Consider the following 13,064-nt stretch of genomic DNA (forward strand, 5'->3'; position numbering starts at 1 on the left):
TGAAGTGAATTGTTCTTTATAGAAAAGATGCTGACATTTTGCAGTGCAAGAGAGCTAGCATCTAGAATATTTATCAAAATGTGGCAGGGCATTGATTGCACACTTAAAAGCAACGAGGTTAGCCTTTTGATTTTAGGAACAGAAAAAAATCTCCCTGCCAGAAACTTCTGATGTTGGGTTTTATGCTGTTTCTTTGAAGCTAATTCTCCTCCTCTGCTGTGAGTGGTGGTTGGGACATGCATTTTTTTTTAAAAGCCCTGCTGGTATATTCCTTCCTTTGAAAAGATATTCTTTAAATACACCAAAAGCAGAAATCCAGCTGGAGAATCAGGAGGACCACATGGTGATTATGGTGCAAAAGGTCCTCTCTAGGAAGAAAAGAAGACAGTGGAGAATGTGACTGAATTTTCACTTCCCTCTTCACATGGATCCCCATTCCCAAGGAGTGTTTTGGAAAAGCTAGATGAAATGGTGATAAAAGTGCCCAGTATCCTTAGCAACAATTAAGAAGCAAGTTGTCAGTAAATCATCAGGACAAGTGCTTCTGAGTCTTAAAGAAACTTGAGGATGACATTGTTGACCTCAGTGAGAAATTTTGTCATTACAAATTCCCAAGCATCATAAGGACAATGGCCGCTTTTATCCCCATTCCAAAAAAAGAAGTTCTTTGGGGAGCTTCTGGGAACTATAGGGTAGGTCTCACATTCAAACTGAGAAAACTGATAAAAACCTATTTTTTTAAAGAGGAAATTGCCTGAACCCTTAAGCAAAAATGCAGAAAGAAAAGCTGCATAGTTTATTTCTGTACCTAATAAGGAAAAAGGAGGAAAGCATGATCAGGAGGGTCTAGGAAAGAAAAGAAGGATGACCAGAGGACAGTGTAGATTGGTGTCTAGGGCATAGTGTCATGTGGATGGGGCTGGGTAAATGGACTGAGTGACTACAAAGGATCAAATCTCCATGAGGAGTCTGTGTGTATAAGGCATTCGTTGGTGTTAGAATTAGAAAACATGAGTCTGAGGCCTGGCTCTGAAACTGATAAGGAGTACTTTGCCCTCAGAGCTTCAGTTTTCCCATCTGCAAAACAGGGAAAAATAATACTTGTACTATCTCCCTCAAAGGTAGATATGAGGAAAGTGCTCAGTACAACTTAAGTCTTATATCAATGTGACATTATTTTATTGTTATTGTTATTGTTGCTATAGTTATTTGTTATACCGGATTTGAGTGTGGAGCTTCCAATGAGGAACTTCCTTTACCAACATATCTGATTTACAACTTAACCTTTTAGGGAATTGCCTGGGACACTGAGAGTTTAAGTGACTTGCCCAGGAGCACTTATATGACCAGTATGTGTCAGAGGTTTTTCTTGAACTTAAATCTTCTTGGCTCCCAGGGAAGCTCTCTAGTCATCACACCCATGCTGGATTATTATCTTCAACATTTTGTTCTAAAAATTGTTGGGGCAGCTAGGTGGTACAATGGATAGAGTGTCTGGCCTAGAGTCAGGAAGCCTCATCTTCCTGAGTTCAAATCTGACTTCAGACACTTAAAGTTAAATATCCCTGTTTGCTTCAGTTTCCTCAACTGTAAAATGAGCTGGAGAAGGAAATGGCAAAGTACTCCAGTATCTTTGCCAAGAAACCCCCAAATAAAGTCATAAAGAGTTGGACATAACTGAAAATGACTGAACCTTGTATACCCCTCAGGAGTAGAGAGTGAATTGTGGTGGGATGTAATGTGGAAATAGAGGGTATGAAAGAGTGGACACAGGGCACAATTGGAAGTTGTGGAAGATTATGCCCTAACTTTATGCCCCATAATGAAAAGGAAAATGACCAGTTCTGTGGCTGGGACAAGGGAGAAAGAGTTAGTTTGCTCTTTATTTCCTTTTGAACTATGAATTACTTAATCGTTTTAGTTCTTATTGTTTTGATAATGACCGTCCTTCCTCCTCAGTAGTAGAGAATAGACATTAACATTAACTAATAATATCTTATTATTGCTTATTACTAACCGCTACCATCCTTTTATAGATAAGAAATATAAATAGGAAGGGGAAGACAGTCTTCTCTCCCGTTGTTTAGATAATGCAATTATATAGTTATGTTTTCCTTGTATGGTTTTGTGCAGCTCTAAGAAAATTATTGGACTCATTAAACTTCTCTTTTGATCATCAAATTACATTATATTATTGTTCATCTTAGTAATACTATCTCTTGCCCTTGCTGATCACTAGTGCCTTCTGCATACAGAAAAGGAAAAATGATAGTCTTGCCAAGCTCTGTTCTGGTCAGACCACATCTTGAGTAATGAGTTCAGGTTGGGGCAGGAAATTTTAGGGAAAATACTGACAAACCAGAAAGATGGGTAAGTGAGAGTATGGGTTTCCAAGATGGTGAGGTGCCTCAAGATCATACCATATGGGGATCAGTGGAAGGAATTAATGATGTTTTGCTTGAAGAAGAGAAAACAGAGTAGAAACAATAATTGTCTTCAGTTTATGAAGGATGGACACAAAGAAGAGAGATTGTGTTTGTGTTACTTGGTCCTAGAGAGAAGAACTAGGAAAAATGAGTGGAAGTTACAGAGAGGCAGATTTCAGTTCAATGGAAGAAAAAAAAACTTCCTAATGATTAGAACTCTCTGAAATGATACAGGCTGCCCAGTAAAGTAGCCAAATAGTCATTCATAGAAGTCTTCAAGCACAGAAAGGATAACCATCTCTCAGGTATACTTTAGGAAAGGATTCTCTGCATGAGATAGAGAACTGAAATAGAAGATCTCTAAGGTCCTTTCCCTACCTAACATTCTAGGATTCTCTGATTTTCATGGTTAACTTAATGGGCATATTGCATTTCTCACATTGTATTGCCATATGGATAGTTTATAATAAGAAGCAGCAAAATTAATAAACTCAGTTTAAGTTCAATTAAAATGAATAAGGGAAAGGAAATCATTTGTCTCTCAGTACAAAGAACAATGACTGCACATGCACAAGTGGTCATTCTGGCCCTCCCCGTCGCTACCTCCATCACCAAATAAATTTTTAAAATCCATTTTTTCCAATGGTCTGGGCAGGTTTATATTATTACCTTTTACATAATGGCATTTATGCCCAGTCAAGCCTACCTATAATATTGTCACGGAAAACCAAAAAAGGATTTCCTTGTGACTGGAAGTCTTTAGAGGGGGATACAGAACCACTTGTCAATAACATTATTGAGTGGATTTTTGTTCCTGCATGGATTACAGGAGGAGGTGTCAAAGGTACCTTATACTTCTGATATTTTGGGATTACATATAATATTCAAAGGTACTATATACAAAGATAATATATTGTTCTGTAAAATTTGGAAACCACTGATGAATTTGAAAGGTATATCCAAATACATCTTTCATTCTCTTATTAACATTGCCTAAAACATTGTTAAATTATTATTTTTAATTTAATAATAATAATAATATCTAACAATTATAAAATAATTTAATATATGTAAAACAATATATATGATTTTATACTAAATTAAAATGTCAGGAACACTGATAATATTCCTGATACATGAAGGCAGAGGATATATGGAAAAAAGAAAGATGGCATATTTGCCATAGAAAGCCTGGCCATAGAAAGAACACTGAACTAGTAATCAAGCAGAAGGCTTGTGTTTCAATTTTGGTTTGAACCTTAAGTAACATGTGACCTGACTCTACTATTTTTCATCTGTGAAATGGGGAGGGGCAGGAATTGAATTAGATGATCTAAGATCTCCTATAGACCTAAATTTCTGTGACTCTGTGATTAGAAAAACAAAACAAAACAAAACAAAAAAAGAATAGCTCAATCCCAGATAAACAGGGTAGAAATTAGAAGGAGTAAGGAATGATAAAAATATGGTCCCTATCTCTTAATTACTGAAATGACCACAAGTGTGTAGGACAAACAAGCAGAAATATTAACACAGAACATTAATAGATCATGAAATGTTTGCACAGGTCAGAGGTATGTTTTAGGGGAAAGAGTCAAGATTAAGGTGATGGAAAGGGGCAGAGGGGTTGAGGAAATGTTTAAATAGAATGGAGTGAAGACTAAGAGATCTACACTTGGAAGGCACCACAGAGTTATTAAGCATCATCAAGTGAACTTAAAACTAAGTCTTTTGACTTCAAATACAATGCTCTTGGTACTCAATCCAGGAAGGCTTCCTACGAGAGGTACACTTTACAAAGTATTTGATGCTCAACAATCTTTTGAGATAGGTGGTGTATGTGTGTGTGTGTGTGTGTGTGTATACATGTATATGTATATACATACATATGTATATACATGCATGTGTATATACATGCATATGTATATACATGTATATGTATATGTATATGTATATGTATATGTACATGTGTATGTGTATGTGTATGTGTATGTGTATGTGTATGTGTATGTGTATGTGTATGTGTATGTATATGTATATGTATATGTATATGTATATGTATATGTATATGTATATGTATATGTATATGTATATGTATATGTATATGTATATGTATATGTATATGGTACAATTAGGCAGCCAGGTAGCTGGTGTGCATAAAGTGCTGGAGTCAGAGTCAGGTTATAATCTGAATCAGATACTGACTACCTCTGTGACCCTGAGTAAGTCACTTAACCTCTCTCAGCCTCAGTTTACTCTACTGCACAGTAGGAATAAGTATACCACCTATTTCAACAAGGTAGTTGTAAGGGTGAGATAGTATATAAAGTGTTTTGTGCTAGCTATTTACTATTTTATAGATAAACTAAAAATCAGAAAAGTTAAATGATTTGTCCATGGTTACATAGCCAGTAAGGGTCAGGCTTCAGGTTCAGGGGGCTTTTTCCACTACACTACACTTCCTCTCATTAAATTACCATATATTCAGTGTTTCCCAGGAATTTTTTTCTACAAATTTCACCTCATTCTTCTTCCCTTCTCTTACCCCTGTTCCCCAGTGGTAGCAACTGTGATATCACTAGCTTTAGAGCTGGGAGGAGTCTTAGCATTTAGTCAAAAAACCCTCACTTTACAGTTGTGGAAACTGAGGCCCAGAGACAAGTAATTTATCCGGTGTCACATAGCTTCTAAGTGGAGGAACCAGGACTCAAGCCCAAGTCATTTGACTCCAAGTCCAATGCTGCTTACACAACAACAGACCGTGTTCTCCAAACTAGCATCTCCCTCCTTTCCCATAGGCACCACAGCTATCAGCTGCAGTACATGGAAGGTACATGGAATGAAACAGAGATGCCTCCTGGCTTCTTTCTGCAAGGCTTCTCTGAATTCCCTCACCTACAGCCTTTCCTCTTTGTGCTCCTGTTAGTCGTACACCTGGCCACCCTGAGTGGAAACCTGATCGTCCTTGTGTCTGTGGCCTCAGTTGTCACTCGCCCCCCAATGCTGCTCTTCCTGTGCCAGCTGTCAGCTATTGAACTCTGCTACACATTGGTAGTGGTGCCCCGCTGCCTAGCTGACCTGGCCAGGGGCCAGAACCGGGGCAGCCCCATCTCCTTTGTGGGCTGTGCAGTGCAAATGCAGATGTTTGTAGCCCTTGGAGGAGCTGAGTGCTTCCTGCTGGCAGCCATGGCCTATGACCGCTATGTGGCCATCTGCCACCCTCTGCGCTACCCAGCCATGATGACTCCGGGGCTCTGTGGGAGGCTGGCTATAAGCTGCTTCCTTGGAGGACTGGTGGTCTCCCTGTTTCTCACAATGGCTGTCTTCCAACTGCCCTTTTGTGGCTCCCATCTGTTGGTTCACTTCTTCTGTGACATCACTGCCGTGCTGCACCTTGCCTGTACCAGAAGCTATGTGGAGGAACTGCCCCTCCTTGGGGCCTGCATTGTGCTGTTATTGGTGCCCTCTTTCCTGATCCTGACTTCCTATGGTGCTATTGTAGGTGCCCTGCAACGCCTGCATTCATCTGGGGGTCGCAGGAAGGCTGCATCCACTTGTGCCTCCCACCTGGCAGTTACCCTGCTGCACTATGGCTGTGCTACCTTCATGTATGCACGGCCCAAGACTAGTTACACCCCAAAGCAAGACCGGACGCTGGCACTTGTCTATACCAATGTGACACCCCTACTCTACCCACTCATTTACAGTTTCCGCAATCGGGAAGTCACCACAGCCATACACAGGGTACTGAGGTTGAAAGGAGATGGCCAGTCCCTGGTTACTGGGTGACCCACCCCTCCAACCCTAAGGACAAGCAGGGGAGCCTTAGGTCGGGGAGGTGAGATTCAGTACAAAGCAGGATGTTGTCCCTCTTCCAGTCATGCTCTGCTATTTAGGCACTAGTATCTAGTGTTCAGGACTGGGAAAGGAATGGATTCAATGATCCTCCCTTCTCAGGAAATTATTTTTGAATGATGGATCCTCTTTTCTTACCCCCTCAAGCAAATGGAGAAAACCCAATCCCTGACTAGAGGTCTCTCAGCACATCAAAATAATAAGACACAAGTGTACATACACAGAAGAAATACTTAGAAAATACAAAATGTGTAAATGGATTTAGCTCAGACCTGTTGTACTGCTACTGAGGCAATGTGTGTGGGGAGCAGGGATACAGGCTACAGGGGTGAGGGAAGATTAGGATGAAAAATAGAATAGGCTGAGATGATTGAGCACAGCTTTCCTGGAGGAGGGAAGTTTTCTGAGTTAGATTTTTGATATATAAGGAATGGATCTGAACTGGTCTTGAGGGTGTTAAAGCCTCACCTTGGAACTGATTGAAAGATTCACTTTATTAGATATTTGCTGTTGAAAGCTGAAAACTGTGAAGATGAGAAGATCTACCTCACAGTGCTGTGTATTTTCTCTTCCTTGGAGTTCTGTCCCCTGACTTCAGGGGCTGAAAAAGACTGAATCCAACTGTTCAGAGATTTCATTCCTCACTGCTTATTCACTACATTTGTTATATTTACCTAAAGGTGGAGGAGGGAATTGTTCCTTCCAGATATATGCTAAAATTGGATTCTGGTAGTGACAGACAGGAATGGACTGAGCCCAGCACAGCACTGAGTTCCTTAGTGCACCTCTCTCTATTTCAGCCAGCTGCCTTTTGCCCTTATTTAAAATACCCAACAGTGAGGGGCAGAGCCAAGATGGTGGAGTAAAAGCAGTGACTTGCTTGAGCTCTCCCCCAAGCCCCTCCAAATACCTGTAAAAAATGGTTCTAAACAAATTCTAAAGCCACAGAACCCATAAAGACAGAATGAAACAAATTTCCAGCCCAAGATAACCTGGATGATTGATTGGAAAGGTGTATTATACCAGGCTGGGAGAGGAGCACAGTTCAGCATGGGTGTGCAGGCTACAGTGAACCTGGAGCAGGCCTCAGAGGACTGAATCATGGGCAGCTGTGGTGGTTTCCAGACTTCTCAACCCACAAATGCCAAAGGCATCTTAGAAGGTCAGTAGGAAAGGTCTGAGTCTGCAGTCAGAGAGAAGCAAGGTCCCAGGCCCAGTTCCCAAGTGTGGCCTCAGGGCAGTGGCTGCTTCCTGAATTTCCATCCCACAGGCTAAGGGGGAATTGAGTGGCTGATGAGAGGGGGATTGCAGGGATCTCTTTGCTGGTGCTGAGGCAGTATTCTCTTGCTTTGCCCATGCTTGGATCTGGGTCACAGTTCTGAGTGGCGGTCCTGGGGCAATGAGGAGCACTGGTGTGGCAGAGCTTGTAGTGGTGAGAGGAAATCATCCTCACAGTTCCAAAACAGAAAAGAGTGCTTGTGGTCACTCATAGACAGGAGTACAGGCCAGGAAAGGAGTAAAAACTGCCCTTGATCATAGCACCCTGGAAGAACTAGAAGTATCTCTGAAAACAGCTGCACAAAACCCCTGAAACTTGGGACAGTACAGAAGCAGACCCCTACCTTAACAAAGAGTTTATAACTCAAATAATTGGCTGGGAACTTGAGCAAACAGTGCAAAAAGAGTCAGACCATAGAATCTTACTTTGGTGACAAAGAAAATACCTAATAGCACTAGACCCTTAACAAGTGATCTTGAGTTGAATTCTACCCTACCTCACATTTTACTTGGTTCTGATTACAAGGCTCTGGGTCTATGATGGGGGAAAGCAGCCCAGAATTGCAGAATAGTTTGGAAAGAAAGACTGGATCTGAAGTGAGAGCACCCAGGTTAATATCCATATGCTAATTGTGTGACCTTGGACAAGTCACAGCTTCCCAGTAAAAATGTCCATAAAATGAGTGAGTTTGGCTGAATGATTTCCCAGGTCCCTTCCAGCTCTAAATCTGCCATCCCTTGCTCCCAGGGCCACAGCTACAAGAGGCCTTGGGACTAGTCCATTCTCTGAGCACCATGAATCTCATAGATATGTTACTAGTATCTCTCCTTATCTGACAATATCGACAAGTTTAATTTCATCTTGCCAAGGAATTGGTCCAACACACAAACTTGAAGCCAGAAACTGTGAATACACAGAAATAAAGTAACTGGCTTAGAAAGGCTCCAGAGATGTGTACTGAGACTAAACAATGAAGATAAGAGACAGGGAACCTTTTAAAAATGTATTTTGTACAGTCAATAGAATTGATTAGAAAATGTCATGTGATACATCATTGGTTTAAGGATATTGTTTCAGGTATGCAGCGCTCTGGCCTTCTGTTACCTATTATGGACCCCAGATTGTGCTCCTCAGGAGATATTCAAGCAGCCAATCTAGTGAACATTTCAAGAAGTATAATGGGATAAGTAAAAAATTAGAAGAAAAATACACCAAATTATTACCATTCCACAAATTGATGTTTATCACCCTTAGGTTTTAAAATGAATTTTTCTTCAAAATCTTAGGAATTTCTTTGCCTAGATCATTTGTCAATAAACACTGGTACCTTTTATATTGTATTTAGACCCAAAGTTACAAAGTTCAAGGGTTAACATGGAGTCTTAATAAATTCCAAAAAGAAATCAATAACAGATGGGCTTGAGCCCAGTGCTACATTCAGATACGTTCCAATTAATTTAGATTTCTGGGAAAATAAATGGCGTGTTGAAGTAAATGTATTTTGTTACCAAGACAAACATTTTCTGATAACATCTTAAATATTTCAAAGTAAACAAGAATATGTTAATCACATTTTAATCTGCAAGACCATTATAATAAGGAAAGTCAGATATAGCAGAACTCCAATGTAAGCACTGCTCCAACTACAGATAGCAGCTACCCTCAATACTTGCCAGCAAGGTGAAAACCTAATCTAATGTAATGTAACCAAACTTCTACTCACCTATACCTTCTTCTGCCCAAGACTTTATCTCCTTGCCCTGGCTGCACTTCTGTTAGCTTTTGATGGTTTGCAAGAGTAGTCCGGGAACTAAACTTACCTACAGACTCAGCAATAAAGGGAAAAATGTTACATGATTTAAAAAAAAATTCCTCGAAGGAAAATGCAGAAAAGATATACACACTGTTTAATTAAGCAGCAGGTATAGGCATAAAATTAGCTACAAATTCTCTAAAGTGTTGATGGGTTTTAATTCAAAATTGCTTGAAAATTCACAAACTGCTGTCATAGATCAAGACTAAATGAACTAGAGGTAAACGGAAAGGGATAGGGACGAGTCTAAGATGAGGTTTCAGTGTGCTCGAGTGAAGGAAAAAAACACTACCAAACTCTGCATCTAGTCCTTTTATATTTTGTTATGATGGACTTAAAAAAAAAAGTCCAGTGGAGTAGGACACCAAAATACAGATACCCAGAAATGCAATACAAAGGCTAAAATATGTTTTAAGGGATTCTAATTTCAGCACAAGGTGTTTTTTAGTTTAGTTCAGTTTCGTTTTTTTATCTAGGGCTACTGAGGCAGTGAGGCTCAGAATTAATTTAAATTATGGCATCATATGTTCGGAGAAGAGATGAATATAGGCCAAAATAATTAAGGTAGTTTTTCTGAACAAGGAAAACCCAAGTTGTACCTTGATCGTTACATATAACTCAAGTAGACAAAGAATTAGAACACAATCCACAGCTGTACAAAATAAAAATTAGAATTGAATCTGTATTTTGGCCTTTTAAAGGTCAGGTGTTTTAGTTTAGTGTAGTTTTTTTGAAGGGAACATTGGGAATAAGAAAGGAAGGGGGAAGAGGAGGAAAGAAAACTGGAAACAAGCAGATGCATAGGGTAAAGGCATATGCTAAAAAAGAGAGGAAAAGAAAGAAATATTTAGACATGTATGTAGCAAGGAAACAGATGAGAGATTTTATATTTATATAATATACTAATAGAATTATAATTATATACTGTAACATATATGTGTATATATATACATATATATATGTATATATATACACATATATATGGGGGGGAGAGAGACAAACAGAGATAGAGAGACAGAGACAGAGACAGAGAGACCTAGAGGGAAGTATTTGAGGCAAATAGCTCTTAACACAGCCTGCTAATTCACTTGGACTATAGGTTTCAGAAGGCTGTCAGCTCTTCATTATCATTATAAATGTTGACTCTCTAATTCAGCACTAGTCACAGCTCTTCAAATTCTCTTCAAATGCTCTCATCTGAATCTGAATAGGGTAACTACAGCCACTCATCAAAGGAAAAGTCATTCTCTGGGATGCAAAAGCAGTATTTAGTGCAATACTGCCCAGAAAAATCATCTGAAATTTGTTAGTAGTCACACACACACACACACACACACACACACCACACACAACACACACACACACACGCCTCCTCCTTAGACAACATCTGGAGGGATCTGTTCAATACTGGAAGTAATCTCAAAAAAGGCATTGACAAGCTGGAGAGCTGCCAGAGAAGAGTGATCAGAAGGCTGCTAGAACTAGTGGTCTGGCACATTTGAATAGCTTGGAGGAACTGGGAATGTTAAGTTGTTTAGGAGAACAGAAAACAATGAAACTTCCTAATAATTAATCAGATCTGTCCCCAGAGAGGAATGGACTGTCTTGGAAGCTAGCAGGATCTCTGTCAGTAGAGTTTTTTTAGGTAGCAGCTAGATGACCATATCTAACAATTAACCTGAGTTACATGACAATTTTTTTTCACATTATGTTAGACTATTCCAGTGTATGTGTTAGATGATGAGTTGAACAGAACATTGTAGAAACAATTTCCCCCAAAACACTGGGAAAATCTCTAGTCTCTAGGTCACCTTTGCCTTCAAATTGTGGACCAGACAGAGCTCTGTACCTTTAGAACTTTATGAAAGCCAGACTGCATAAAGACACCTATGGTGATTGAAGCTCTCAGAGAGGAATTTCACAGCTGTTTTGCACAAGAGCTACCCAATAACCATGGAAACCAGCAGAAGGAGATAAAGTTCCCTTTACTTCTCAGGGTCTCATTTCTTCATCTATAAAATACGCAACTGGACTAGGTTGACCTCAAAGGTCTTTTCTGGCTTTAAATCTGGCCTCCTATGAATCTGTTCATTAGGAGATGAGAAAAACAAAACAAAAACTTGGGCATGTTTATAATAAAGAAAATCTTGCTAGTTGAGGTGTATTTAGCCATGTAAAATTAAAAAAAACCAATGGCAACAAGTTTTCATTTTCTAACTTAGGAATAAAATATGATATAAGGACAGGGAGAGTTAGGGAAGGGGTATTTAAAGAGTGTTTTCAAATCCCACATGTACATGACAATTAACACAAGTAAAAAAATAAGAAACCCACTTTTAAAAAAAAAAGCTACAAATAGAACTAAAAGGACAATGAGATAGCTTTAAAATAGTCTCATATCGTAAGGACTAGATGTTGAAAATTATTTGCTATTAGATAACTAGTTTTGATTTAATTTTTTTTCTGATTTGTTCTGCAAAAGCACCTTTTTTTCTTCTACAGCTCTTTAAACTGTGATGTTGAAAGGCCCCCAGATAATATGAATATCAATTGGACTGTGAGCTTCTTGAGGGCAGGTACTACCTTGCCTCTTTTTGTAATCCCAGAGCTTAGTACAGTATCTAGTAAATAGTACAAACTTAGTAATTGTCTATTGATTGAGTAATTAAGCTACAGTGAAAAAGTCCTGCTTTACAGACTTTTGCAAAGGCCCCGTGAGGGGTTAGAAAAAGGAGGGGAAGCACAAGGGGAAAAAGAAGGAGTCCAGGTAGACTTTGAAGAAAGGCTTGCTATTAAACAATCAACTTCATTGCAAACAGATTTATGGAATTTAGGATCAGAAGAACCAGATTTGAAATTCAGCCCTGACTCTTATCACCAGTGTGACCTTAGGAAAATCATTTTACTTTCATAGGCCTCAGTTTCATCATCTGTTAAATGGGAAGAAGGATTAGATGATGTCTTCTGTACAAGAATATAAGTAAGATTAAACTGAGTGCTGTATCATTATAATGAACAAGAAGACTGGCCCTAGAGAAGAGCTGAGGAAATGCGTCTCCCTCTGGTCTTTGCAGCAGTAGAGGACTAGGAATGTGGAATATTATATACACTATCAGGCTCAGTTGATGAGCTGCTTGGCATTACTGAATTGTTTCATTGTATTTTTCTTGCCCTATCCTTTTTTGCTTTGTTACAAAGCATGACTCCCTGAGGAGGTGAGGGGTCTACAGCTATCCCTTTCGCATCATGGGGATTAGGGATGCAGTGCCCTGGAGATCTGGAAAATCTGTGTAAAAATTTTTGGCCCTCCTTTCATACCAGAGGAAGACTGACTTTTTTTCTTTTTCTTTTATTGGGTGTTTACAGTACCTTGTTATAAAGTTTAAGTTGATATTATATAATACTACACATATATTTTATGCATGTCTGAGTTTCTAAACTTTTTCTGTGTCATCTGCTGGCCTTCACATGTCATCTGTGGCTTCCACAAAACTTCCAAAAATTCCCACTTGATTTCTTATGACAACCCAAGATATATCAAAACTATGATGGGGAAAGGCATGATGTGGAATGCGTAACTGTAGCTGGAAATGAAGATGAGGTAAAATCAAGAGCTATCAATATTTTTTTTTACACAAAAGACTAGATAATCAGTAATGGTCCTTCCAGTTCTGAATCCTACAATCTTGTG

At 39.2% G+C, this 13,064-nt stretch overlaps 1 protein-coding gene across 1 annotated transcript; it reads left to right on the top strand.

The window, feature by feature from the left end:
- Positions 1–5,276: 5,276 nt before the first annotated feature.
- Positions 5,277–6,215, top strand: LOC110216204 (olfactory receptor 10AC1-like). Its single transcript, XM_020997994.1, has one exon. The coding sequence runs from the start codon at positions 5,277–5,279 to the stop codon at positions 6,213–6,215; it is 939 nt and encodes a 312-aa protein (XP_020853653.1).
- Positions 6,216–13,064: the final 6,849 nt, after the last annotated feature.

Source organism: Phascolarctos cinereus, unplaced genomic scaffold (genome assembly GCF_003287225.1).
Source record: "Phascolarctos cinereus isolate Bilbo 61053 unplaced genomic scaffold, phaCin_HiC Scaffold_1;HRSCAF=81, whole genome shotgun sequence".
In the NCBI taxonomy this organism is placed as follows: Eukaryota; Metazoa; Chordata; class Mammalia; order Diprotodontia; family Phascolarctidae; genus Phascolarctos; species Phascolarctos cinereus.

What these genes read in the sequence shown, in the direction of transcription:
- LOC110216204 (XM_020997994.1), top strand. Translation starts at nt 5,277, where the DNA reads ATGCCTCCTGGCTTCTTTCTGCAAGGCTTCTCTGAATTCCCTCACCTA.